The sequence below is a fragment of the Antechinus flavipes genome, chromosome 6 (assembly GCF_016432865.1).
Source record: "Antechinus flavipes isolate AdamAnt ecotype Samford, QLD, Australia chromosome 6, AdamAnt_v2, whole genome shotgun sequence".
Taxonomy (NCBI): Eukaryota; Metazoa; Chordata; class Mammalia; order Dasyuromorphia; family Dasyuridae; genus Antechinus; species Antechinus flavipes.
Window position 1 is genome coordinate 162514729 of NC_067403.1, and position 27192 is coordinate 162541920.

General features: G+C 35.5%; 2 protein-coding genes across 6 annotated transcripts in view; one reads left to right on the forward strand and one right to left on the reverse strand.

The window, feature by feature from the left end:
* Nucleotides 1-367: 367 nt before the first annotated feature.
* Nucleotides 368-27192, forward strand: part of PAQR3 (progestin and adipoQ receptor family member 3) — a 33826-nt gene continuing 7001 nt past the window's right edge. Inside the window, exons 1-7 of one of the 4 annotated variants that reach the window (XR_007948131.1) lie at nucleotides 368-656; nucleotides 4758-4920; nucleotides 8800-8955; nucleotides 12076-12273; nucleotides 16041-16131; nucleotides 16487-16635; nucleotides 23027-23235. Coding sequence is in view for 2 of the 4 variants with exons in the window: in XM_051965101.1 (XP_051821061.1) it covers nucleotides 472-656; nucleotides 4758-4920; nucleotides 8800-8955; nucleotides 12076-12273; nucleotides 16041-16131; nucleotides 16487-16629 (936 nt within the window). In the remaining 2 variants the exon portion in view is untranslated. Of the gene's footprint in view, nucleotides 657-4757; nucleotides 4921-8799; nucleotides 8956-12075; nucleotides 12274-16040; nucleotides 16132-16486; nucleotides 19258-23026; nucleotides 23236-27192 lie in introns of those variants that run through there. The other 3 variants (XR_007948132.1, XM_051965101.1, XM_051965100.1) reach the window with 3 other exon arrangements.
* BMP2K (BMP2 inducible kinase) overlaps nucleotides 21439-27192 on the reverse strand; it is a 108612-nt gene continuing 102858 nt past the window's right edge. For both annotated transcript variants that reach the window (XM_051965099.1, XM_051965098.1), the window contains exon 16: nucleotides 21439-27192. This exon is cut by the window's right edge and continues 272 nt beyond it. In XM_051965099.1, coding sequence (XP_051821059.1) covers nucleotides 26014-27192 — 1179 coding nt within the window. In that variant the 3' untranslated portion in view covers nucleotides 21439-26013.

Sequence of the window (27192 nt, forward strand, 5' to 3'; positions counted from 1 at the left end):
GCACATAAATATTAAGTGATAGAGTGATTGGATTTCACGACAGGGAACTTCCATCAGTCAAATTCTCTTCATTTTAACCCTCTCTTCCGGGATCACTTCTGACCGAGAGAGCCAGAAGATAGTCGGGGAGAAGGAAAGCGCGCGTGCGCCATAGGCTCCAGGCGCGCTCCCGCGTGCCGTGCGCGCGCACCCGCTCCGCTCTTCTCCCCGACCGACTTGGGAAGGTAGCAAGCTGCCCGGTGGGCGGCGATGGCAATGGCGATGGCGCCGGGCGGGCATCTAAGCCAGCGTGCTGACGTCAGCGCCGACACGTCTGCGCAGACTAGGCGTCGGAGACTGCGCCGAGGAACGGGGAGGGTCTCCGGCCGCCGCGTCGCCGCCCCCGCTGCCTCGGGCCGCCGCTCGCTTGGAGCCGGCGCCGGGCCCGTCCGCCCTCGGTCCGAGGAAGGGGCGGCGCTGGCGGCGGCCACGATGCACCCAAAGCTGCTGAAGAACGCGCACTACATTGAGCTGGGAAGCTACCAGTACTGGCCTGTGTTGGTGCCGCGCGGCATCCGCCTCTACACCTACGAGCAGATCCCCGTGTCCCTCAAGGACAACCCCTACATCACGGACGGCTACCGGGCCTACCTGCCCTCGCGCCTCTGCCTCAAGAGGTAGGCGCCCCGCCCCCCAACAGCCGCGCGGCGCCTCTCCGAGTCCCCCTCCCCTTTAACGGGTTGACCCTGGCCCCTGCTCCGGCGGGTGGGAGAGGGAAGGGCATCGATTTGGCCCCGCCCCCTGAACCCGGGGAGAACCCCGTGCCGGAGTACTGGCGGGGTGGGAGGAGGGGGACTCACCCAGCTCTCCCCTGCTCCACCTGGGGGGGAGGGTGAGACCCACCTGAGCTCCTCCCGGCATCCGAAAACGTACCCCTCGGGTTCCGGCCGTTTCCGAAGGGGTCGGGTATATATGTGAAGTCCCCCAGCTCCGATGTCCCATAGGGCACTGCTTTAACTCGGGACGAGCATTTATTAAGGGCCACTTATGTGCCAGACTCAGCGCTGAGGATGCTAAGAAAGGCAAATACCCTGCTCCTGCTCTCGTGGAATAAATCCGAGCGTACCTCAGGCAATACTTCCTATTTCCAGACCGTAACCTGGAATAATAATATAAAATAAAGTAGCACTTGCATAAGGCTTTACACAGCCTCTTACAAGATCTAATTTGAGCCCTTCGACAGCCTAAATAGGTAGATGCTGCTATTATTCCCATTTTACAGATTGAGGAAACTGAAGTGGGTGGATTCAGTGATTTCAGCCTCTCAGGATCACGCAGCTAATGTCTAAGGCTGGATTTAAATCTTCCTGATTGTATTGCTGTGCCACGCATTAGCAAGAAAAAGAAAACAAAAGTACTGTTCTTCACAGGATCTACACTTTTTTTGGCAAGTGATTATCTCTTGGGAATAAGATAGGCAAGCCATTGGCTCTTTCTCACTGTGTCACTAGCCCTCTTGACTGTTTTTACGAGTTTCTCAGTAGGGATTTTGAACGTAGTGGGATGTAGTCATTCTAAATTTGTACTGTTCTTCCAGCTTTAGTTCCTCTTGCTTTTCCTGTCTTGATCCTTTTCAGATTCGGTTTCTCTCTCGATCTAGTTGTCTTGCTCTTAAAAAGAGCTTTTGAGTGCTGGAATTTATCTCCTTGCTTCTTCTTTGTTTGCAAATAAAAATGTTTCCCCTAACAATGTGGTTAATACATTATGTTCTGAAAATTGGGAAGAACTATCACAAGAAATCATAGACTTAAAGTTGGAAGGGATTTTCCTAATCTAACCCCTTCATTTTACAAACTAGGAAACTGATATCTATAGAGACTGAGGGTGGAGCCAAAAAGCACATACTTATCAGGCTGCACTCTTTTCAAGCACATTTTTGTAAGGTTGTAACAACTTTTAACGGGGCTTAAACTACTTGAAAGTCTGTCTTTAGCCTAAAACTGAAATTCATATCTAATAACATGACTAACATGCTTCAGTTTCATAGGATGAGAGTCAGAAACTTGATGAAATCTCAAAGAAGATCCCTTCAAGTGAAACTAAAGAAAGATTATCCAAGGCCTCTTTAAGTTTGCTCCTAGAAGAGTCAGAGTGGCATGCTACATCCCAGATTTCCAGATTTCCAGTCAAGCACACTTTCTATTACACTAGTTGCCTTGACCATTCACATTTAAACCAATGTCTGAACATTTTAAAAGAGTAAATGGGTTACTATTGAATACCTTTTTTTCACCATTTTTTTCTCCCTGAATTTTCATGGCATTGTTTCTTATGAGACTGAGTTGTAGGAATCTCATAATTGTTCCTCCCCGTTATTGTGGGTATACTCTAGGTTGTAGATTGGCTTCATTTATAATTCTATGGATTTTACTTATCCCTTAAAAACATTATTCTGAGAAGGGGTCTATAGGTTTTATCAGCCTGACTAAAAAGTCTATGATAACACAAAAATGAAGAAACCCTTGATCTAGATGCTCTTCTCCCTACCCCCTTACCTCTGTCCTACTCCCTCTGTCTTCCCCATCTCTCTTTGCTCTCTCTCCTTCCCTCACGTTCCCCTCCAGAGCCATCTGGAAAAAGGAGATTCTTTGCCTCAATTGCCACCTAACCTTCATCCCTGAATGGGTGTGGCCTCAGTCAAACTGAGACCTGTTAAACACCTTAGCTTTCAAAAAGGCCAAGGTCTTCTATTGTATCCAGGACCATCTCCAGTCATCCTGATCTGTTTGGCCACTAGACCCAGATGGCTCTGAAGGAGAAAGTGAAGCCTGTGACTTTGCCCAGGTATTCCTCACTTAAGTCCACTTGCATGTTATGGTATTACCTCCCTGATGTCATGGTGCTCTTCAAGAATGAAGGACAAATATCAACTGGAATGTTAAACCCAAGGCATGACATTAAAAGCTGCTAACAAGCAAATTACTTGGAGTATTTGTATCCCCTTCTGCAAATGGTCCACAGCTGATCCCAAATCAGCCCACCTGAGAACAAAAATAATTCAAACCACCCACTTTTGTTCCATAACTTCTTGGCTTAACAGCACCAGTGGTTGATGATATAGAAGTGAGATATTAACTAGTTTCCCTTGTTCTGCTATCATCTTTGACCATCCTTCATCATCTGTCTCTCCGCCTTCTCCTTTTCCTATCCCCTCTCTTTCCCTTTCACCTTCTTTCTATCCCTTTCCTGTTCACTGCTTTGCATTTGCATTTCTGATGCTTTTAAAGTGCATTTCCTTTTCACTTCTTGGAAAATCTAGTTCCTTTCAAGGCCCGTTCTCACACATGCCCTAAGTTATTTACCAAATCCTGTTCCACTTGGATATCTCTTGATGTCTCTCATTCACATCACAACACCCATCGATGAGGTTCTTATCACTCCTTGTGTATGCTATTGCAATAGATTCCTAATTGATCTTCCACCATCCTGCTTCCATTTAGTTAACTACACAGTTTTTCAAACTGTACAGGACAGTGGTTGATCATATCACTCCTTTCTTTAGAGCATTAAAATCTGGCTCCGACTTATCTTTGCCAGCTGATTACCCATCACTCCTAATGTCACACTGTAACGTAACCAAATGGATTATTGACTCTTCCCTCTATGAGACATATCATCTGTTCCTTCTGCCTTTGCATAGATTGCCTCTCTCCTAGATTTGGAAAGTTCTCTCCCTCTGCCTCTTGAAATCCCTAGCTTCCCTCAAGTTCCACTTCCAGAAGTTATTCTGGATTCTCCCAGGTATGCTACTTTGTAATGACGTTATTATATTTCCCCAGTGGAATATAAACTCCTGGAAGATAGGGATTGTCTCATTTTTGTATTTGTATCCTCAGACTCTGTCACATAAGAGCTATTTCATAAATGCCTGATGATTTATTTGTTAATAGGTTTTAGAGGGAGAAGGGATCTTAGTCTTATCTAGTCTTATCCTTATTTTATAAATGAGAAAACGGGTCCAGAGTATTTTTCCCTAAATCACACAAGTAATATGTAGCACACCCTAGATAGAAGCTAGTTTTCCTGACTGAGTTCTAGCCCCAATTTTCTTCATCTGTAAAAAAAAAAAAAAAAAAACAGTGGTGGGAGGGGGTATGAGTCTTGGGACCCTTCCAATTCTGCATACCTGTGGGTCTATGAAATATTAAATTATGTCTTACCTGACCTAGCTCAATAAACTTGTTTAGACAAGTATAAGCTAATCATCTCTTAGTTTTCAAAGTCAAATGATCAAATTTATCAGGCTGGACAGATCTCTCAAATATTTTCCAACTCATTGGCTGCTTTTCTCAAGTCAAATATGCTATCTGGATTTGAACATATAACTGAGTAGAGTTGGTCTAAAAATCAACAAGTTTTAGTAAAGAGTCAGATTTAATGGGACCGCAAATAGGATCTTAGAGAATATCTTTGAACTCATTCATTTACAGATGAAGAAACTCAGATCTAGAAAGGCTAAGAGGTTTGCCTAAGTCACCAAGTAAATTAGAGAACTGGAGTTTGAACCCAGGTCTTGATTCTAAATACAGCATCCTTTCTATTCTGCCATACTGTTTCTAACCTTTGTATGAAAGTGAACTTGCTAAGATAACTTCACTCAGCTTGCAAATATTTTAAAAGCATATGGTTAATAACCAAAAACTTCTCCTTAACATTTGAATGCTGACAGTGTCAGACAATTGGGATCTGAAATAATTATTTGCATGCTTGTTTTTCAGTTTGTTTATTTTATCCAATGAGACGGTAAACATATGGAGTCATCTGCTGGGCTTCTTCCTCTTCTTCACTCTGGGCATATATGACATGACTTCGGTATTACCTTCAGCCAGAGCTTCAAGAGAAGATTTTGTAATTTGTTCTATTTGTCTTTTCTGCTTTCAGGTAAGTAATTTTCTAAGCAATACTGGAGGATGAATAGTGAAGGAATTTTGAACAGGCCTATTTTAGCAGGTGATATTGGGTTGCCTCAGCCATACTGTTTGCTTAAAAGAGCACAGAAATAAGTAGGTCAAATTAAATAATTCATGCTTTACTCATTATTAATCTTCTTATAAAAAACTCATTATTTCCTTTTGGACATTTGAAATCCAGGTTGTTTCCAGGATTAAGAAACTGCAGTTTCACAGACAAAATTTCTTTCCCCACTTAAAAAAAAGCCAATATCAGATATTTAATATCATTGTAAATATCTAAATGAGAACAATGGCTGTTTTTGCTTTTTCTTTGTAACCCCAGAATTTAGCACAGTGTTTGGTACATAAGTCAACATTTAATGAATAATTCTCAATGGTTTGTATTTTGTAATCAGTTTTATCAGACAATAGTACAATGTCCAATAAATTAATATAAACTTGTTTTTCCCCTTTATTGTCTTGTATCAGTTGCTTCTACTATTTCTATTTTTCCTACTTTTCAACATATTGTGCATATCTGATTTATCTGCCTTTTTTATATTTATTTCTGACTTCTTAGGGTCTGTTTAAACTCTGATCTAACTTAAGATGGTTAGGATTTTGCTTTAGTTTTCAGTCTATTTCATTTATATTTATAAAGCATTTTAAAATTAGTTTTATTTCTATGAATGACCTTTTGTGTTATTTCATTGTCCATTTTAAATCTTATAGAATTTTCAATAAATGTTGATATGGTTTCTAAATTTTAATAATATGTTGATGGTATGATAAAAATTGCATTGGAAACCTAATTTCATAATTTTAAACAATTTCTAAACACGTTTTCCAAAGAAATGACTTTCACTTATGGTTTATGAAATTTATGAAATTAACTTTATTACTTTGTCCTATAATTCTATCATATTTCTGATTCTGTAACAGTGGAAAATAACAATTTTATTTGAGAATTCTTTGGCTGAAATATGCTGAATAAACATTAATCTATCCCTATATGCCATTTATAGATTTTCTATCAAATCTAACATGTTGTTCAACTCTTGCAATCACGTCCATTTCTTCATGTCACCATTCATGGTTTTCTTGGCAAAGATACTAGAGTGATTTGCCATTTCCTACTCCAAGTCATTTTACAGGTGAAGAAACTGCGGCAAATAGGGTTAAGTGACATGTCTGGGTTACACAGCTATTAAGTGTTTAAGATACGATTTGAACTCAGGAAGATAAATCTTTCTGACTCTAGGCCTGATACTGTCCCAAACTTAAAATGCAAATTATATTTATAAAAACTACAGGGACTCTGTGAAAATGCTAACAGAAGAAAGAAACATATATAAACCCATTATTTTCTATGTTAAGGGCCAACAGCACTAGTTTCAGTAATCCCAAGTAGTAGGTAATCATTTGTTTGACTTTGAAATAATTTTTGTTTTTCCCTTTGAGCCAGGTTCATTTTCCTAATTATATTTACTTAGTATATAGTCCCTGAATTATTCTTGAGAGAAGAATTTGTAAACTGCGGCTAGACAATAAAAGGAAAAGAAAAAGAAATATCAGGTTCTTAGTAAGTATGGAGGGAGTGCTGGCCTGGAGTCAGGAAGATCTGGCTTCAAATATTTACTATGTAATCCTGGGCAAGTCACTTGTCCCTGGGCAAACTGTAAAATAGGGTTGTTAACAGTATTAATATCTTGGATTGTTGTGAGGTTCAAGGGATAATATGTATAGAGTGCTTACTTAGCACAGTGCCTGATAGTAAGTTCTGTTATTGTTCAGTCCTGTTTTGATTCTTTGTGATCCCAGTTGTGATTTTCTTGGCAAAGATGTTGGAGTAGTTTGCCATTTCCTTCTCCAGCTTATTTGACAAATGAGGAAATAGGATTAACTGATTTATCCAGGGTCACACAACTAGTAAGTGTCTGAAGGTGGATCTGAACCTCAGGTATTCCTGGCCCAGTACTCTTATCTACTATATCACCTAGCTATCCCTTATAATAAATAATATGTAAATGTTAATCATCATCATCATCATTCCAGATAGTAAATCTTAGATTTAAAATTTTACTATAATCAGTCTTATAATCTCCATATGGAGAGTATGTAATCCAAAAAAGTTTTTTGGTTTTTTTTATTCAGTTCATTCTGTGGAATGGATTTAGTCTTTAAAATTTATCTCTAACAAATCTTTAAACTGATTCCCCTTCCCCTTTTTTTCATTACAAAATTGGAATTTTTCCTTAAAGAAGAAACATTTAACCCTGAGGATAATAAAAACAATATAATAATACTGTAAGCATACTGAGATGTTACATCTAAAGGAAAAAATCTATTAGGAAATCATATTTTACCATTTCTAGTTAAAATTATATATGTAGATGTGTGTGTGTATGTATGTATGTATGCATACATATTCCCTTGCCTGAAAATGAAATTCCACAGATTTACAAATCACATAGGCTTCCCTTAGTTGTGGTTGTTTTGTGCAAAGTCAGCGTTTGATTCAAGTCTAATGAGCCATTACTTCCTCTTAAATCCAATCTGTTGGTCCCTTACCAATCCAGTCTTCTCACTCAGCAGTGAATTTAAATTTGTGTGTGTGTGTGTGTGTACACACAGAAACCACTGATTCCCCCATGGCCTTTTTAATATTTCTCTCTACATTATCTAATTGAAAGAAAATAAGAAACTGATCAAACAAAAGTTCCAATAGTCATCTCATTCGCTTTATTATCTTACTAATAATAAGCATGTTCTTGTTGGGGAGAGTGCACTTGAAGATGTGAAAGGCAGGATCAATCCTCTCTTTGAATAGAGATATATTTTTTTGAGATCTGCAAAACTAAGAAACACACAGAATATACCTTCTTTTCCTATCAACTAATCTCAAGGAAAAAATAGTTTCTGATGTAATATTTTAAAGTTTCTTTGAAATGTATATTTCCTTTAGGTTTATTGGAAAGTTATTTTTCCTTTAAAGTTATTATTCTTAGTGCCAAATTTTCCTCCTCCTTTTAGAATCTAAGTGCAATTTTGTAATCAGAATTAATGAAAAACAAATCAATTTCCACAAAGTTTGTCAATAGACTTTTTTAAGGGCATATCCATCTTACAGGGTAAAATATAATAATCCTTAGTAGACAAAGGTTGGAAAATATATCAAAAATTAAATATTCTATATATTTTAAGTTAATTAATTTTGATATTTATGTAGAAAAAGTCAGACAACAAAACAACCAACTTGATTTAATCAGTTCCATAGAGCCACAGATTTAGAAGGTCCTAGAGAGTGGTTCCTCCAAACCATTAACTTTATAGATAAGAAAACTAAAACTCAGGTCTACTTAGATAAATTCATACACTTAGCATCAAAACTGGAACTAGAATTAGTCATTGTACCTAGCTTTCAGTCTTTCCATTTTGCTCTTTCCCTATTGTGTCAATTGTGGAGCCCATTGACATAATCAGATCAGATGCATTGTTTTGTCAATTGGAAGCCATAAGCTAACATATGTTAAATAATGCTGTTTTATCCTGCAATCAAAAAAAAAGCCATATTTAGCTTGTGACTTTATCATGAAACTTAGTTGATTTTTTAAAAGATGTGATAATTTTTTCAGAAATATAGTTAATGAATGTACTGTTGCAACATTACTGTTCTTAATCATTTTAATTTAATATGATCATATGTAGTCTTGATAACTAGTTAAATTTTAGATAATAAAGGATGACATTTTTAGATTGATAAGTTTATTAACTTTCAGGAATTAGATTCAGTAATCTTTGCCTTGATTTTGGATTAAAATTTTTCTTTTAAATGTCACTAAGGAGTTTTTTGATTTGTTTTTTGAAGGTTTGTATGCTTTGTTCTGTGGGCTATCATCTTTTCTCCTGCCATCGCTCAGAAAAAACCTGTCGACGATGGATGGCATTAGATTATGCAGGAATCTCTGTTGGAATACTGGGTTGTTACGTGTCAGGAGTATTTTATGCATTTTATTGTAATAATGTAAGTAATTTAAACATTTCTTATTGATCTTTTAGTCTTTCATATTGATGTTTCAGTTCCTAGGACTAAAAACTTATAAGTATTGTATATTTCTCCAGTGGAGAATAGAAAGTGTTTTGTATGGAAGTAGAATGTTTATTTATAAAAGTGATTTCTGAGGTGGGAATTGAGTTCTAGAATCTTAGTCAACCTTTTTTTTAAACCAATTTTCTGTTCTTTTAGTGAGGAAAAATTGTGTGCCATAGAATATAGACCAGGGGTCCTCAAACTTTTTAAATAGGGGGCCAGTTCACTGTCTCTCAGACTGTTGGAGGGCTGGTATATAGTTAAAAAAAAAAAAAAACTTTGTTTTGTGGACCTTTAAATAAACAAACGTCATAGCCTTGGGTGAGGGGGATAAACATCCTGAGCTGCTGCATCTGGCCCGCGGGCCATAGTTTGAGGACCCCTGATGTAGACAATTAGTTATTGTACAGTAGTCAGTAGTGTATCTACAGTGTTTGATAATGTACCTTCAGTACTTTTACTCCTGTTTATGAAGATTTTGCCACGTACCAGGCATTGGTGATACAGAGAAAAAAGTGGACAATTAAATTGGGAAATAGCAAGTACATGGCACATGATATATAAAGTATTCAAAGTACTCTCAACTGTTAATGCTTAATTTCCTTTGAATATTAGTCACATGGTTTCATTATTTGTTAGATATACAGAAGACCATATCTTTAAATCAGAAATTTCCTCTTCTCTCTAATCCCATATCATTGTCAGCTTAAAGTATGCTTATCATCATTTTTTTTTTTTTAATTTCTTTGAGGACCAAAGCATTACTCTCAATTGTTTAGGTATAATTGAAAGTAAATGGGGCCAGGCCTCAGCACAATTGAAGTAAGACAAAATTTGTCTTCAATATTCCAGCTTCCTTTTTCTTCATGCCTTTTCTTGTATTTATTGGCACTTCCTCAAAGCTGCATTTAGAAAGATTTTTTTTTTTTAAATCTCCATTCGTTTATCTTATTAGCTATCCCTTCTCCACAAATGAAAGTAAACTTCTATAGGCCAATAAAGCAGACAAGAACACCATAGTGTTGGTAAAAAGAAAACTCGAGAGTGGGTACACACATGCTAATAAAAAAAGCAAGAAATAAGAATTTTTCTTTCCTTAGGTCTGTTTCTTATGTTCCTTTAGAGAATGGGATAATTGTGTGTGTGTGTGTGTGTGTGTGTGTGTGTGTGTGTGTACATATATACAAAGAAAAAAACATTGATTGGTTTTACTTAAATTGATATTAAATTCCCTGTTCTGAATTTATAGTATAACAGATTTGTTTTTAACTTGTCTAGAACTTCACATTTATCACGATAGTTATCTAAGTTAGATGCAGTCTGGTGCCTATGAGGATCTTTTTGAATCCTTGCTCTGTTATCTAATTCCTACCAGCTCAGTATTATCCACAGACTTAATAAATATGCCTTTTGCAATTTTATCCAGATTGTAGATAAAAGTAGTAAATAAGACAGCCATGGCATAGCATTTTGGAGACCTTCTTCCAGATTGCACAAGAGTTCAATACTTTTTCTCTGTTGTATTCTTCTAACAAGATGAATTATCTCCTGCTCATCTATGGACAATAGTTTTTTTTTTTTTTTCCTTTGTTTCTTAACAAAATCTCCAAACTCTTCTGAGAATTTTCATCTTAGATTAGATCTTGAGCTGTGGGATGTTATTGTTAAGTCTCTTTGCTCTTTGTACTCTAAGCAGCTTCTTCTGTTTTCCTTGCCTCATGCTTTTCCCCTCTGGATAGACTTACATCTGAAGCCACATCCATACTGTGGGTTTCTAGAGAGCATGAAATTAGAGCAGGGTGTTCCAGAATGGCTGAAGAGAGAAATCAGAAGCGTGAGAGGAGAATTTAACAATAGATGACCTGCAGAGCAGAAGGAATTGGCAAAATAGAAAACTTGAATCTGTGGTAGCAAATCTCACCCAGAGACATGAAGAGAGAGAACAGCAGATTGAAAACACCACTATGCCAAAGAGGTTAAAAACCAAACCATTTAAAGAACTCATCTCTGTATCAGCAAAACTTGCCCATGTCAAGGACAAAATTCAGAAAGGAAACATGGGTTACAGATCTCCCAGAAGAACATGGTAGATCAAAAAATCTGAACACCATAATAAAAGAAATGTACCTAGAACTTCCAAATACAGAAAACTAAGCACCGTGGAAAATAATTGTGTGCTTCACTTTTAAGACATAGTGGTTAAATTTTAAAGTTCCAATAAAAAAAAATCTGCAAAAGTACAACAGAAATCTTTGCAAATTTTAAGGAAAATAAAATAGAATACTACAAGACTATGTTGTTCCCACCAGAAATCGGAGAAGGGAATGGAGTAACATTCAAAAGTAGCTTAAACTTAATATCTCAAAGTAGCTTAAAATAGTCAAAATGATGTGGCCTACACACCTGAGTTAATCATCAATGGGAGAAGGTACATGTTGAGTAAAAGAGGATCAGTCACTTGAAACATGCTTCCAAAGAAAATAAAATGGTTAGATCTGACTACATATCTGCAGAAGAAATCTATGCTTTACCTCAGAAGTGTCAAACACAGTGACAACTCTCCTGAGTGCAGCTCAAACTAAATTAAAATGTAATTGGGAAGTATTTAGCAAAATAAATAAAAGTACAGTAAAAAACAATGTTGATTTATCATTTTCTTAAGCATTATGGGGCCCACAAAGCTTCATATTTATGATTTGATAGCCCTTATTTCTATTTGTTTGATACCACTGCTTTAGGTGAGAGACATGATATCTCAAGGGAAAATATAAACAAGCATGAGAAAAATCTCGTAGTACTAACAAAAAAGAGCAATTGAAAAGGCATCTATAATAACTTACAGGTCTGCTTTTCAGCTCTGAAATGGTTTGTTATGTGTATATATGAAAAATATATAATTTTCATATGTCTTTCTAAGAATTCAAAAGCTAATAGGAAATAGCTTTTAATATGAAGAAATGAAATTCTAAAAATAATTTAGATTTTAAATTCAAAAGTTATAATTTTCTTGTAATTAACTAATAAAAATTGATTTATTTTTCCTTCCCCTTCTAGTATTGGCGTCAAGTCTATCTGATTATGGTGCTTGCTATGATCCTCACCGTCTTCTTTGCTCAGATTCACCCCAATTACCTCACTCAGCAGTGGCACAGACTTCGTTCCATTATCTTTTGTTCAGTGTCTGGGTATGGAGTGATTCCTACTATTCATTGGGTCTGGCTCAATGGAGGTGTCGGTGCACCTATTGTACAGGTATGTGTTTTGTGACCAAAGCATTTTTTATTCTGTTCTGCTATCATCTGTTTGGGCAAGTATTTCAACACAGTAAGAGAATACTAGTAAGGACAATGCCATCAAGTGACTACATGTTTACATCTATAAATCATCTGTGTTATTTTGTGAATAAAGAAAGCAGACCTTTGTTTTACTGGAGTAGAAATGACTAAGTCCCTTTCCTTCTTTCCCACTTTTATTTTGGCAGCTGAAAAAAAAATTATATAAAATCTTTTTCACTGTTTACAACTATTTTCATTAAATGATTAAAAACAAGAGTGGGATGACAATTGACTGATTTTAAATAAGAGGTGGTCAGTGAGCAGGAGAAAACAAACCAAAATGTTAACAGATATTTTTGCTATTCATAATAAACTTTTTTTTTTTACTGTTTTTTTTTTGGGAAGCAGGACAATAAAGTTAAACTTATTACCTTATTCTATACAAATTTAATTTTAGAAATGTTTGAATTGAATTGCAGTGCCTAGCAATGACACTTAATATTTGATAGGATCATTTCGCAAGTTTAGGAGGCAGCCAGCAAATATGTATTAAGCACCTGCTATGTGCCTGACACAAGTCTAGAGGTGCTGGGACACAGACAAAAATGAAATATCCCTGTTTTCAAGGTGCTTCTATCTTATTGGAAATCTGATTCCACTTCACCTCTACACATAAAAATGCAGAGAGAGCTATCAAGTTAATTTCCACTTAAACTTTGAATTGCAACAAATAATTTTACCATGACTTCAGGATGGAGTGAAATAATTCTATATGCCACATACTAACTTCAAAAAGCATTCAGTAGTACAGGACATTCAATCTTTAGTTCTTCATTGTGGCTGAGCAATTTATTTGATTACAATGTAAAATACAATATGTCATTAAACTAACAGCAATAGCTGCATATCTAAACAAAATAGAAGGTACTGGTTTATAAAGTACATTCTTTATAACAACACTGAAAAAGTAGGTAATACAAAATATTTTTATCCCCTTTTTTACAATTACAGACTGAGGTCCTTGAGAATGACAGAGTAGTGATCAAAATTAGTTAAGTATCATGTGATTATTAAATAAAACAGTGTGAGGAAAGAAAGTGTCATTACAATTGTACAACAGGTCTAAGGCTTTTCCAGAGTAATGAGAACTATGGCCAACAGAAAACATAAGAGATAGGTTTTATCAAGTAGAGAAAACAATGTTTAGTAAAAATTTTCAAACCAGATATTATAGAAAATAACAGGTGTGACAGAATGAACTACCATGGCAGAGAAGAGAGCTGATACACAGGAGAAAACAGGAAATAGACTTAAAAATAGTATTTATTTGGATGTCAAGTAAACTTTGCTGCTCCCAATCACTGATTTGTAAAATGGGACACAGAACTGTAATACATAAAGGAGAGTGAATTTAGTTATTGCAATCATTGAGAGCTGTAGGGGACATCAGAGATCATTTGTGCCCAGTCCCTTCTTTTTACAGTGAGCAAATTATGTAGGAAGTAAACAGGAGAGGTGAGATTTAACTCCAGGGCCTCTTGACTCCAGAGCCAGGACTCTTTCCATTACCATGCTACCTACTCTGAGTCAAGGGAATAGGAGTAATATATGACAAGAAGGAAACACAAAGAAGCATTTGTTAAGCACTTATGTGTTTTGCTAAAAGGGTACGAATACAGACACCTTGTCTAAAAGAAACTTAAATTCTAATGTTGAAGACTTTTATAGGAGTGGTAGTCAGGGAAGAAGATTTTTAGTTTGGAAAGTTACAGGAATGTTGAATAAATTAACATATCCTTTTCAGGGACAGTGGAGTTATTGGTTTGATTATGGTACCAGAAAGGAGGGTACAAATGCATAGGCAAGGAAGATGAAGTGAGGCATTGCTAGTTTGATATAGTAAGTTACATTTGAGCCACCAATCAGAACTTCAGAGGACCCAGGGTGGAAATTGTAGAGCTGAAAGGATTAAGCACTCCAGGAATTTTGATTGGACATTGCATTAATCATAGTTCTTAAGTCCCTTACAATCTTAGAATTGTAGATCGTTCTTTTTCTACTCTTTTCACTTTGTCTCAGTTCATACAAGTCTTGCCAATTTTCTCTAAATAGAATCCCATTTTCTACAGTGCAGTAATATCCTATTCCATTCATATACAATAATTGTGCACACATCTTATTTCTAGTTCTTTGCTATAAACTGTCTTCCATAGTAGCCTCCTTTCGTTTCTGGATATCTCTCATTATTTGCAGTATCTAGCAGTGACACTTAAACATTTATTAGGATCATTCAGCAAGCTTTTTTCATTACCTCAAATCTAAATGTGCCCCTCCACATTTCCTACCCATATTTTTTAGTTTTTCTCTGGAATCAAGCAAAATAAATTAGATACCTCTGTTCTGGGACAGCGCCAAATACTTATTCCCTTTCCTCTTAGAGCTTCTCTTTTGCAAATTAAGCATCCCATGTTTCTTCAGCTGAATCAATATTGCATGATTTTGAGACCCTCAACCTTCCTGTTCATGGTTTTTCATATATTTTCCATTATTGATGTCATTTTATAAAAGATTCCCAGAACATTGTTTGTTCTGTGCATATTTTTCTTCTTACAAATGTCTATTTTATACCACAAAGAGAGTGTTAACCAATTTATATACTCTGTCTTTTATACTAGTCATGGCAGGGTTCTGTAGGTCTGTCACTTTCTGGTCCTGGACACTGTTTACAAGTTGCTCACAGTTCTGTCCAAGAGTTTTTTTAGCTGCCAAATCACCTTGACTCAAATTTAACTTGTGTTCCTTATTTTTCAGATAAAATACTATATAATGGATATAGAAAAGAAGGTACCACATGAGAAAGTGGTTCTAAAATAATCAAATGGAATGTAGATGGAATAAACATAAAACCCATCATGTACTTGGGTGGGGTATATAGAATCAAAAAGCTGAGTACGGCTTTAACTTGATTTTAGAAATTGGTATTAAAAAGTAGGTCTCTTTCACATGATCATAAACTTATAAATGTGATGCAATTGCCAAAAATATTAGAAAATCCATATAACATACTCTTCCCTAAACAAGTAAGGTCTTATTAATGGTCATTAATAGACCATTTGATTGAGGGAATTTTTCTTGAATTCTGTATTGTTTAGACCATATTGGAGTGGAGTTCTGGGTGAGCACCAGAAATTTAGGGGGACTTTGAGAAATTAGAGCAAAGTGGAATATGACTAGGATGATTAAGAGTTGGAAAACCACAAGCTAAGGATGCTATATATAGTTTTTCCAACACCGGAGAGACAACCTTCAGTTGGGTAATGACAGTCTCAAGAGTCATTTGTTAGAAAGGTCAGACAATAGAACCAAACAATAGAATCACTTTTTAAAAGTGATGTCTTTCCTGGATTTGGGGGCAAATCCTACATTTAGCTCTGCTAGTTGACCTTCTTGAAGCCTTTCTGACTTGAGATTCTGTGATCAAGTCATTGTGTTCTGAATTAAACACTTTGTCATCTGGTACTTTTCTTTCCCTTCCATTGTATTCACATACCTGGTATGGAATTGGCTTCTCTCTAGTTATTTATTTATTTATTTATTTTTGGAGTTGAGTTAGTCACAGAATTGATAACCTGTCTCATAAGATCCAGTATGTTTCCCCATGTGTAATACTGCAATATTTTGTGCTTCAAGGGAGAATTGTTATATTTGAAGCATGAATTTTATTACCATGTGCTTTCATTACAGGAGTTTGCACCACGTGTAATTGTGATGTATGTGATTGCTCTTGTTGCTTTCCTCTTCTACATTTCCAAAGTTCCAGAAAGATATTTTCCAGGTATGTAGCTGTATAAGAGTAGCATAACTGCCTCCTTTGCAAAACCTATTTAAAAATTAATTGTATATGTTTATTATACTATGAGAACAAATTTTTCTTGTACTTCGATGACATAGCTTTTTTTTACATATGAGTCTCTTTACCTTTTTATAAGCTAAAACAAGAAGCTGTGACTAAAGTTAAATTTTCCTTTCTCAAATTAGCTATATATCTCCCTTCAAAAACTCTTAAGACTTATTAGGTAGTCTGTTAAAGTGGTTGAGTCTTTTGATCCATCCTTGCAAAGCCAAAGGTCATGTTTCTTCCAGTATCTTGAATTTGTAATTGTACATTTTTCACCTATTTATCCTTACAGGACAACTAAACTACCTCGGGTCCAGCCACCAAATATGGCACATCCTTGCAGTAGTTATGTTGTATTGGTGGCATCAGTCAACAGTGACTGTCATGCAGTACAGACACAGCAAACCTTGTCCTGACTATATTCCACATTTGTGAATGCAGGTATGGCAACCTGGTGTAGTCAAATGTCAAGCAATATTTAGATGGTGGAAATTGTATATTCTTTAGTTCAGATGTTCTGTTTTTCTTTTTGTTATCTTAAGTGTGTATCATGATTAACATTTTATGAAAGCTTAAAAAAAAAAAAACACTCAGGGGGATTTATAGTTGCCCAATAACTCATTTATTGGGCCTCACAGCTTATTTAATAGAATTAATTCAGCGTCTCACATATGCCAACTTAACACCAACAAAAAGTGTTAAACCTATCTATGTTGCTGAAAATAAGGTTATTTACTAGCTTTATTTTGCTAGGAAGCATTCAACATTACTGGAGGAAGGCATCTGTGATTACAGTGATTATTCTTGCAGTAACTCTTATTGTTTATAAAGGAAGATAAATCAAGTTTAAGTGCCTAATCAAGGCAATAATAGGCTGAGTTTTAAAGTTAAATATTAGAGTAGTGGACTAGAATTATCATTTTGATTTGACTTTAATTTGCAACAAGGTTTGGGGGATGGGGGGATTGGGGGAGAAGGTTGTGTTGATTTTTTTTTTTAATACCAATTATTAAATGGTTGTTTTGTATGTTTTCAGAAGAACAACATTGTCCCTTTCTGATTTTAGAGTTTGTTAGAATAAGCTTTATGTTAACTCCTATAAATTTTAGCTCTAAAACTTGATTTTAGGCAAGCTTGGAATACATTTAGTACTTTGATTAACTCTGTGGTCATTCTCATTGGAAATTGGTTGATTTAGCAATGAGACTGTTCTCATTATCAGATCAGACATAATAGCTATTTTCATCTGGCTATGCAAACCTTGGGCATTAATGCAAAGAAAGGGCTTCAGAATCCCCCATTTTGGAGTCATACTTTTTAGCATTTGTACATGGTACTGTTTTCGTAGAAATTGAGGATCTAAATTCATGAAAGATTGCAGTTTCATAGGTATATTGCCAAACCTTCATTTTGAAATCAACCATGAGCTTTGGAGTAAAAGCAATGATTCTCAAATTTCTTTGTCTGCCTTAGAACCTATTTACACTCTTTAAAATTGTGGATCCCAGAGTCTTAAATCTGTTGACACCTATATTAGAAATTAAAACATCTTAGGATGAAAATAGTTTTGATCTCTTAAAAGTCTTTCAGGGACCTCCAACCACATTTTTGAGAACCACTGAAGTCAACTAATGAAATTGTCCAGTTTGATTAGTTATGGTTCTTTATACTCTTAGAATCCTAGTATTGACATTGTGCTTATATTCTAGAATTGTAGAAATAGCAAATATTTGGAGTCTCAATTCAAAAGTTAAATTATTTCCATTTATGTACCTAAGACATGGAATTTCAGTGTTTCTATCAAACAAGGAAGTATTTTGGATTCTCTTGTTCTAACACGTACATAAGATAACTTGAGAAGAGGGTTTTGGTGGTTAAGTGTAATGCTTTAAAAGTTAAATTAAAATTTCTTATTGCTAAGTTGAACAGACTTTTAAAAATTAAACTATAGCTCGAGTTAATAATGTATATGAAGAAAATTAGAATTGCTTGGCTTTCCTAAGGAATATTGAACACAGATTATATATCTGGTATGACCTTTAGAGTGCTAATTTTGCCTTCATTTATCCATCTAGAAAATGGAAATGTTAACTTTCTCTCCCATCTTTTGAGATACTCAAGTGCAATATATAGGTAAAGTTTGCCTTTTTTTTTTTTTTTTTTTTTTTTTTTAAAAGAACTGCACTTCACATTTTCTGGTGGCACTTTCACTTTGAAAATAGCTAGTTACTCCATGCCTTTAGAAACTTCCTCAAAGTATTGGCTGTATCTCCTCTCAATTATCTCATTGATTTATTGTAACATTGTTGCCTTCAATCAAATATTTTGCCTTCATGGGTAATGGAAAATGGTAGTTACAGGTAACTTAAGCATTCATCTGGGTCTGTAACCCAATTATTGTCAGATATCTTCCAAGTAGATAAGTTCTTTGCGATATTATTTGACTCGTTTTATGTTTCTACAAATGCCATCAGTAAGATTTTTTTAATGGACTATACTAGTCTTGGGGAGAATTAAATAAGAAACATCTCAACACTTAAAAGCCTTTATTCTTGTAAATTTTGTACTACTTGTAAATCTTAATGTGGTATATTTGTTGAGGTGTTAATGAATGTAGGTTGCTAACAACTCTAAACATTTCAGTTTGTCAATATTTATTGACCACTACTTTTATGTGAACTCCACACTAGTATTTTTAGAAATCGTCTTAGTTAACATTCAATGACTACTTAGAACTTATTTTCCAAACTTGTCAGTAAAACAAGTTTAAAAGCACACTGATATTCTAGTTACAAAATAAAACTTGAGTTCTGCTAGGATCAGAAGCTGCTTTAAACTGCAGACTAAAAAAAATTTTTTTAAATTTGGAGCCATTTTGAGTATTGTATAGTAATTTATGGGTTCAGCCAACTAGCTTTAGTAACGAAAGTACCTTTGTATAAAAGTCAAGATGTTAGCAACAAGTGGCAAATATTGTCACTTTTCTGTTTATTCTTGAGTGCAATTTACAGTGGGCTGCATGAAAAAAATGTATTCTGTAAATAAAATGGATTTATTAAAACATTTATAAGTGTCTTTTCTAAAATTGTTTTAATTAAAATTTAAAAAATTTGATTTGGAAGGAGCCATGGTTTAATTCCCATACTCAAAGCATGAGCCCATTTTACAGTATCTTTACTAAATTGTCATATAATAAATACAGCCGTGTTGGCACAAAATCTTTCCAGTGAGGAAGAAGCACCTTTTCTACTTAGGCAATTCATTCCTCAAATGTTAAGCTAAAATCTGATTTCCTGCCAGTCATTCCAATACATACCCATTGCTTCTGTCCTGCCTCCCTAAGGGACACAACTTCATGGTTCTAACCTAACGTTTTCACTTCCCTTTTTAGGCAAAGTTCTTTGTGGGATTGCACAATTATTCCCCTTTCATTTGATTTCTTTGAAGGTAGTTCTTTGGGCATATTTTTTAGCTTTTTGTCTGCCATATAATACGACTCATGAGCCACTGAAACTTTTTTTTTCTTCTATTGCCCTTAACTTTTTTTAGTTTGCCTTTTAACTCAAACATGGCATTTATTATATTAAATTTCATCTTATTATTCTAGAAATCAGTGTGATGATATAAAAGCAGAACTGGCCTTGGAGTCAGGAAAAGATGGGTACAAGTATCGCCTCTACTAGCTGTGTAACATGGGACATTACTTAGTCTCCCCCATCTTATGAAATTTTGTCTTCTCCCTATGATGCCAACTTATCAAACATTTCAAAAATTAAATTATCCCTCTTATTTAATATATTTGATCCCTTTAACTTTTTAATCCATATATCTTTATCTAAGTCAGTCCAGTGGTTCTCAAGCTTTTGGTCTCAGGATCCCCTTTATAGTCTTAAAAACTGAGGATGTCAAAGAGTTTTTATTTGAGTTATATTAGTTGGTATTTACTACATTAGAAATTAATTAGAACATCTTAGTTTTGTTTTAAAATTAGTTTTAACCCTACTATTTTGCTAATATTCAAAACCCAAAGCACTCCCCTAATCTATCAACTTAATTAGCAATCTTGTCTAAATTTTACTGTTAGATCTGAGAACTATTTTAAGGAAAAATAATTACTTCTGCCCCAAGACCCTTGTTCTGAACAAAAGTGCCCTTCATGAGTAAGCAATATGGAAATCACCTGTGGTTTAATATAACCCAATACTTCAAACTGATAGGTACCTTACCTTTAATATAAATAAAATTCCAGCATGATCAGCAGGCCTTGGTTAAATTCTGGTTAATTGTTCTGTCATGGTTTACCAGTTTTATTCAAAGAAACTGAAAACTATGTGAATCTACAAGTTATACAGAATACTGTTTAATTTTTGATTCAAAAGTCACTTTAAGAACTTGTGCTTCATCATCATTAAGAACATCCATTACAACATTAACATGGAAGAATATTCTGGAACTATCAGGAAATCCAACTTTGTCATTTTAATTCCTCAAAGTTTACATTAGAAAAAAAATTTTAAGGGTGAACTCAAAAACACTAGTCATTGGTTGTTTGTATAGAATACACAATCCAACTGAAATTTATTGCATTAAAAGGAAATGGAATGGTTAGTCAAGTGATAAATACAATTAGAAAAATTTTAAATTTTCAAATAAAATGAAAGAGATGTTGGCAGTTAAGACAGTGTGTAGTAAACTTGTCCATTTAGTGCTTAGAGAAGACTAACTGATCATGAGCCTTATGTCCCAGTTTTTGAAAATTGAAGCCACTTTGGCATGTATATTTTGTAATAATCCCAAGACAGAAATACGGTAAAGATGGTGGACTACTAGGACTTAAGTGTGTGACTGCTCCCTAAGGTCTGTCCACTTCATTTCTGGGTCTTTCTGCCTTGCAGGAAAAAAAAAAAACAAACCCTCCTGAATGTATTGTCTTATCTAATTAGAATGTAAGTTCTGAAAAGCATGGACCATCGTGCTTTTCTGTTGGTATCCCTAGCGTTTAATATAGTGCTTGGCACATAGTGAGCACTTAATAAATGCTTTTCCATTTCATAAACATATTCTGGCTAGAAGTCAAAGTCGTTTAGTAGTACACAAAAAAAACTTTAGGAATTTCAAGTTAAATAATAACAACAAAAAAAGGACATGTAATCAAAGAAAGTGCACTTAAAGCAGTTGGCCAGCAATTTTAAAATAGCTTTAAAACAATTTACTATTTAATGGCATTTCAATCACAGAAACAACTTAGTATATAAACATTTATTTATTTTTTTCCTTTCAATAGTAGCACTATTTAAAACAACAACAACAACAAAAAAAAAAAAAAAAAAAAAAAACACTAACATTACCCTTTACAGTTGCATCCTGCTTTTAAATTTAGTGGCTTTTGTTCATTCACCAGGAACTGATTTTCTCCTAGTTATATGAAAATGATTGTTGTTGCAATGACTTAAAAAAAATAAATTTCACATTAACTCTACAGTAGTAAAGTGTGACAGGTGCATGCATGTGTGTATATATTTATAAATAAAATGAGTATAAAAATTTTTCAGATAAACTATCAGTTATGTTCTCACAGTAAACATGTCATCTCATTCTCACAGTAGATGTGTCATTTCAATATGTGGATCTTATTAACAGTGAAAAAAGTACTTCCAATAAGAATAGTTTCACTCAAAAAAAAAAAGTGGGGAAATGAAAAGGTCATTATCATTGTATATCCATTATACATCCCAAATCTAAAATCCCTTAGAGCCAGGGCTTTTTTGCTCACATTTAAAACAAATTAAGCCAAGGGATTTTAGTACCATTGCTCCTTTGACACCTAATGAGCAATACTTAATATCCTAATAAAGTCAGCAGAGTGACTGCAATAATCAAGGCCTAATGAGCATTAAAATAAAAAAAACTAAGATCTTTACAGTTTTCTACTAAAGGACGACAGTTAATTATTGTTAAATGAGACATGACTAATATTGCATCCATCTGTTTTCACCAGATATGGTCACATAACATTTTATACATATATACACACATACATACACATAAAGCTGAGGGGAAGAGAGGTGGGGAGAAAGGAGGAGAGGAAGAAAGCTGCAGTTATTTTCCATAATGATGTCTTTTTTTCCCCTAACAAACAATATTATTCAATTAAAATTTTGATCATTCCCAATCTTTATCTTTTTCCTTACCTGAATACACAACCAACAAACAAAAGTCAATTTTTGTAACTGAGCAAATATAATCTTTTTGATACTGTCAAGTTGCTTCAATAAAATAATTTTAGCATGAAAATAGTTTTGGGAACAAAGTCAAGATCTGTTATTAGGGACCTCTCAGTAAGGAAACTCCTACTGATGCAGGTCATCAACTGTTCATCAAGTAACAGTGTTGGGGAATTGCCTGGAGGCACTGACAAGTTAAGGGCCTTGCCTCTCCATTGTCACAAGTCATGTTGTGACAGGCAGAACCTGAATCCAGTTCCTCATTTTAAGACAGGCTTTCTATCTAGTATGCTAGGCTGCTTTTATAGTGAATATGATAGAAACATTGAAGTACAGCCAACTAGGTAAATGAGTCAGTTTTTAAAAAATATAATGTAACAAACACCTTTCATTAAAGCTATTAAAGAACTCTTGACTAGTAATTTTGTCAGTTTAAGAGAGACAGCATTTTGTATCCCTCAATATTGCTAAAATGCACTAGATTGTGGAGTTAAGATTGTTAAAGGGGTACAAGAGGGCAAAGAAAAAAGACTAAGGAAAAATGAATTTTCTTAAGTTTCTTGCTTTAACCAAGGCTGAACTAACTCAAGAATCTGTGATTTTATCAGTGTGGAAGCTCCTTGAATTGATAAAGAGAATTGCTTGAAGCAACTACCTTATACATTATTTGTGGAACTTCCTAGTGGGATAATCTGCGCTTAGGCCCTTTTCTGAGGGACAGAGTAGCAGGAATAAGAAGAGAGAAAACAGTGGCCAGTCTGTCCTTGGAAAATGATTAATGGCTCAACATCAAGGGAACTTGCCAGGTTCTCTGAAGGTAAGTTGACCTGACTGGTAAGCCAGGTTCTCTTTAGGACAACCTTAAAAAAGAGAAAGTTCTCACTTGGGTCACACTACACTGAATATGTGTGCCACAAAATGTTTAACAGTGCTGTGTACAATATCTTTCAACGTAGTTATCACACAACATGGCAAACCTAAGAGTAAGAGGTCCTCCTTACCTATGTAAGTGTTTCCATTCAGAAAGGCAAGCAAATAAACAGGACCTAAAAATCTGAGATGATTACAAGATTTGCTCTCTATATATTGTTCATTTAGTATTATTATTAAAGACACACACACACATCACTGCTTCTATCAAAAGTTAGTAGCTTAAATTCTGGCATATAGCCAGCAACCAAAAAAACCAAAGCTGTTATCAAAGATAGGATGATATACATCTTGACTAATGTGTAGCTATACATATAAGGTGTGTATACCTATATATATGTGTGTGTGTGTGTGTGTGTGTGTGTATACGGCCTGGCATTTTCTGTTCATCTCATGAATAACTCATGAATTTGCCAAGTAGCATAATTAATTACTGCACTTCCTCTCACCCATTCTCATCTCAATTAGTTGGGTACATATTTTTCCCCATTTGACGTAAACCCCTTACAAATTGTGTCCTAACTTTATATTCCAGTGCCTAGCATAATGCCTTAGTGGGTAGTTAATATTTGTTCAATCCAATTATTTTCACTTTGAAGTAATTTCAGTTTATTTTCTTTTTAACTGACATCCACTTGAAGTTGAGTTAATTATTCTAATCAACCTGAGAATTAAAAAAAAAAAAAAGGTGCAAACATATTTGCCTTTGGCACAAAGAAGAAACAAATGATAAAAATCTAATATACAGAGCAATCAAGTTCGGTTCCAAGTCGAAGTACTAAGTTGAATACTAGCCTGTGGCCACCCTATAAATAATTCTGTATATTGACCTTAGCACAGCTTTTAATATGATTCAGCATTTTCTAGAAAACAGAAAAAAAAAGGAATAAGGAGATAGGTGTGTAATTAAATTATATATACATTTGGCTTCTTTCCAAAGTTAATTCATGTCTTCCCAGGAAAATTTGCACATAGGACATCCTAATGGGGTTCTACTGCCAAGAAGACTAATTACTAACAGAAATGCATTACCAGGGTTCCAAAAGAGCTGAATTTTAAATGCATAACAATCAAGAATTCAAACTGATTTTTTTTCCCTTTTTGAGTTATCTTGAAAATTTCTATTGTTATGTCAATCCAAGCTAAATTCAAGAAAGAGCCATTTAAATAGTCTTAAATTGTTTTCATCCACTATGACAATGGAGGAGTAGTGAGAACATTGGCGATACATATACATATTTTCACAGAGATGTTCAGTCATTCACATTTGTAATTTCTACCTTACAGACATGATGAAAATTTCTGTGAATATTTCAAGTTTCCAAGCAGGATTTGCAGTACTGAGAAAAATAATTTGGTAACTAAGATCTCATCATTTACAAGTGGGTTGACACAAATTACCTCTCAGTGTCTAATGCTTTTGCCTCTTTTTTTTTTTGTACAATTGTGTGCATCTCTTGGAAAAGAGGTACTTTAATATGGAGGTACTTGTTGCAGGTGTAGGGTCCTGCCTGTAAGGCTTTGTGGTATGCTATGAAATTGCCTGATTGAACAGGACCAGACTTATGGGAATTACCTGTACTTTGTATTCTGCTGTACCTGTTAACTGGTATCAAATGTACTTCACTTCAGTGTACTTGGCAAATGCTACTTTACCCTCCAAAAATAAAGTAGTTTTCATATGAGCAATACATGATAGTAAACAAAATATTAAATGCAACATGATTTATATATAATTTCTGCAGTAAAATTACTCATGAAATGAAATTTTTTTTAGCTACACTCCTTAATTATTCATAGTCTGCATAATTCTCTTTTATTTGTCCTCAATGTTTTGCTCTATTATGGGGGCATTACTGAAGCACTGGATGAATCAGCCCTTCATAATTAATGGATACATTTTCAAAAGTGCTGATTATGCTAGCGGTTTTCCCTGCTAAGTTTTCCTACATTCATGCTTTTCTTTTTCTTCAAAACAAAGGATTCTCCTTATCTTTAGTTTCCATTTTAGGCATTTGTGTAGTTTTTAAATATATTAATGGCACTTACTGTAAAGAAAAGATGTCAGGCACAAGTCAGTCACCTCTGGCTCTGCATGTACAAGTTCTGAAGCCAATGAATTCTACATGAAGGCCTATAGCTTTCTAATCACTTAGCGATTTAATTTGAGTTGACTCAACTTGGGTGTACATCTAATTCCTAATGCTGGATTCTGACTGAGCCAGAGCTGTGCATCCAAGAAGCATCACTTTGTTATACATATAAAATGTTAGACCTTTTTCCCATCTTCCTTTATTGGCCCAGGAGTGGAAAGACAGCACAAAGTGCAGAAGTTAATATCTTCAAAGGCTCTATCACTGTTTTAGTGAAATAACCTTTTATTTCTGTGCCAGAAAGTTAGCAGCTAAAATGATTGTTAGGGCTCATATCTGCTACCCTTTCTCCTCTTCAGAAGAAACCCTCATATTTAGAGGGCCCCAAGTTACTACCCTGTTGAAATGCTTCCTTTTCGATTTGGTTTATACAAAATCAAATAATTTTTAATCTAATTGACCTGCAATAATGAGTGGTACAAAGAGCTATACAAATTATCTTCTTGAAAATTCATAAAACAGACTTCACTTTTTAAAAATTGGAGTCAATGAAAAAAGTTTGTTAGAAGCATCTACTGCTTAGAAGGAAATGGAGCAGCACCAAATGGATCTAACTCTCCTTGTTGGGACTGCGGGGACTGCTGGGGTGTGACACTTTGTATCACAAGTTCTGTGAAGGGTACGGCACCAAAATCATCCATTTTCAATCCCTCTACACTATGAAATGACCCATGTAATGAACTCTGCCTCGGTCTCCCAGGCAATGCTATACTGTGGTCCCCACGGTTATCACTCAAGCCTTGATGGGAGGGGTGCCGTATCAGGTCTGGAGGATGGAAGGGTTTGGCACCAAAAGGATCTAACAGGTTCTCTTCAGCTTGCATGGCATTTCCTCTGTCTTTACTGTCAGTCAATGCCACACTGATGTTTTCCTTAGAGTCTGATATAGTTAAAAATTCATTGCTACTCTGAGAATCTCGCCGACCTACTTTCTTGTGCCTGCGAGCCCTCTCTGGTGTCCGATACGTGGGCTTGGAAGTTTTCTTGGTGCTAGTGGGAGTACCATGATGTCGTTTCCCATTACTTTTTGATACCTCCTGCTTTATGCGCCTTTGACGGGAGGAGAGCTTCTGCAGGCTTCGCTGTTTCACTTTTTGCTGCTGCTGACACTCAGCTATCTCCTCAAAGGGCACGAGGCCAAAAAGATCCTCTTTGTTTTCACTTTCATGTGTGGATGTGGGCAGGGGCTGAAAGGGAGTACAGCCAAATATGTCTAAACTTCTGGGGCACATAGGAAGAGTCTGTGCCTCAGACCTTGACCCAGAGCAATCCTGCACTGGCATCTTCTTGCTAAAGGGTGCCTTTGTGAATACATCAAAGTCATCCTGCTCTGCTGCCACATTATGAAAAACAGTTGGGGCAGACACATTTTTCTCATTTGTTTCTTTGTGCTGTAGCTGCTGAGTATGAAGCGCAAAGAAAGGGACTGAGCCAAACACATCAAATTCCTGTCTGGGGGTGACTCTTTCTCCAGCAGGAGGGTACTGGATTGGACTGGAGAGTGGCATCCCAGGAGCTCTGGCCTGACTGCTTCCAGCTTGGCCTCTGTACCTACTGAGAGAGCTCCCATCAGCATATTTTGCTTTGGTATGATCACAATCTGAATCAGAGCTATGTTTTTCTTCTTCCTCCTCATCTTCAGAATCCATAAGAAGAGGTCTATGACCCAAATTCTCCGGTTCAGTGTCATC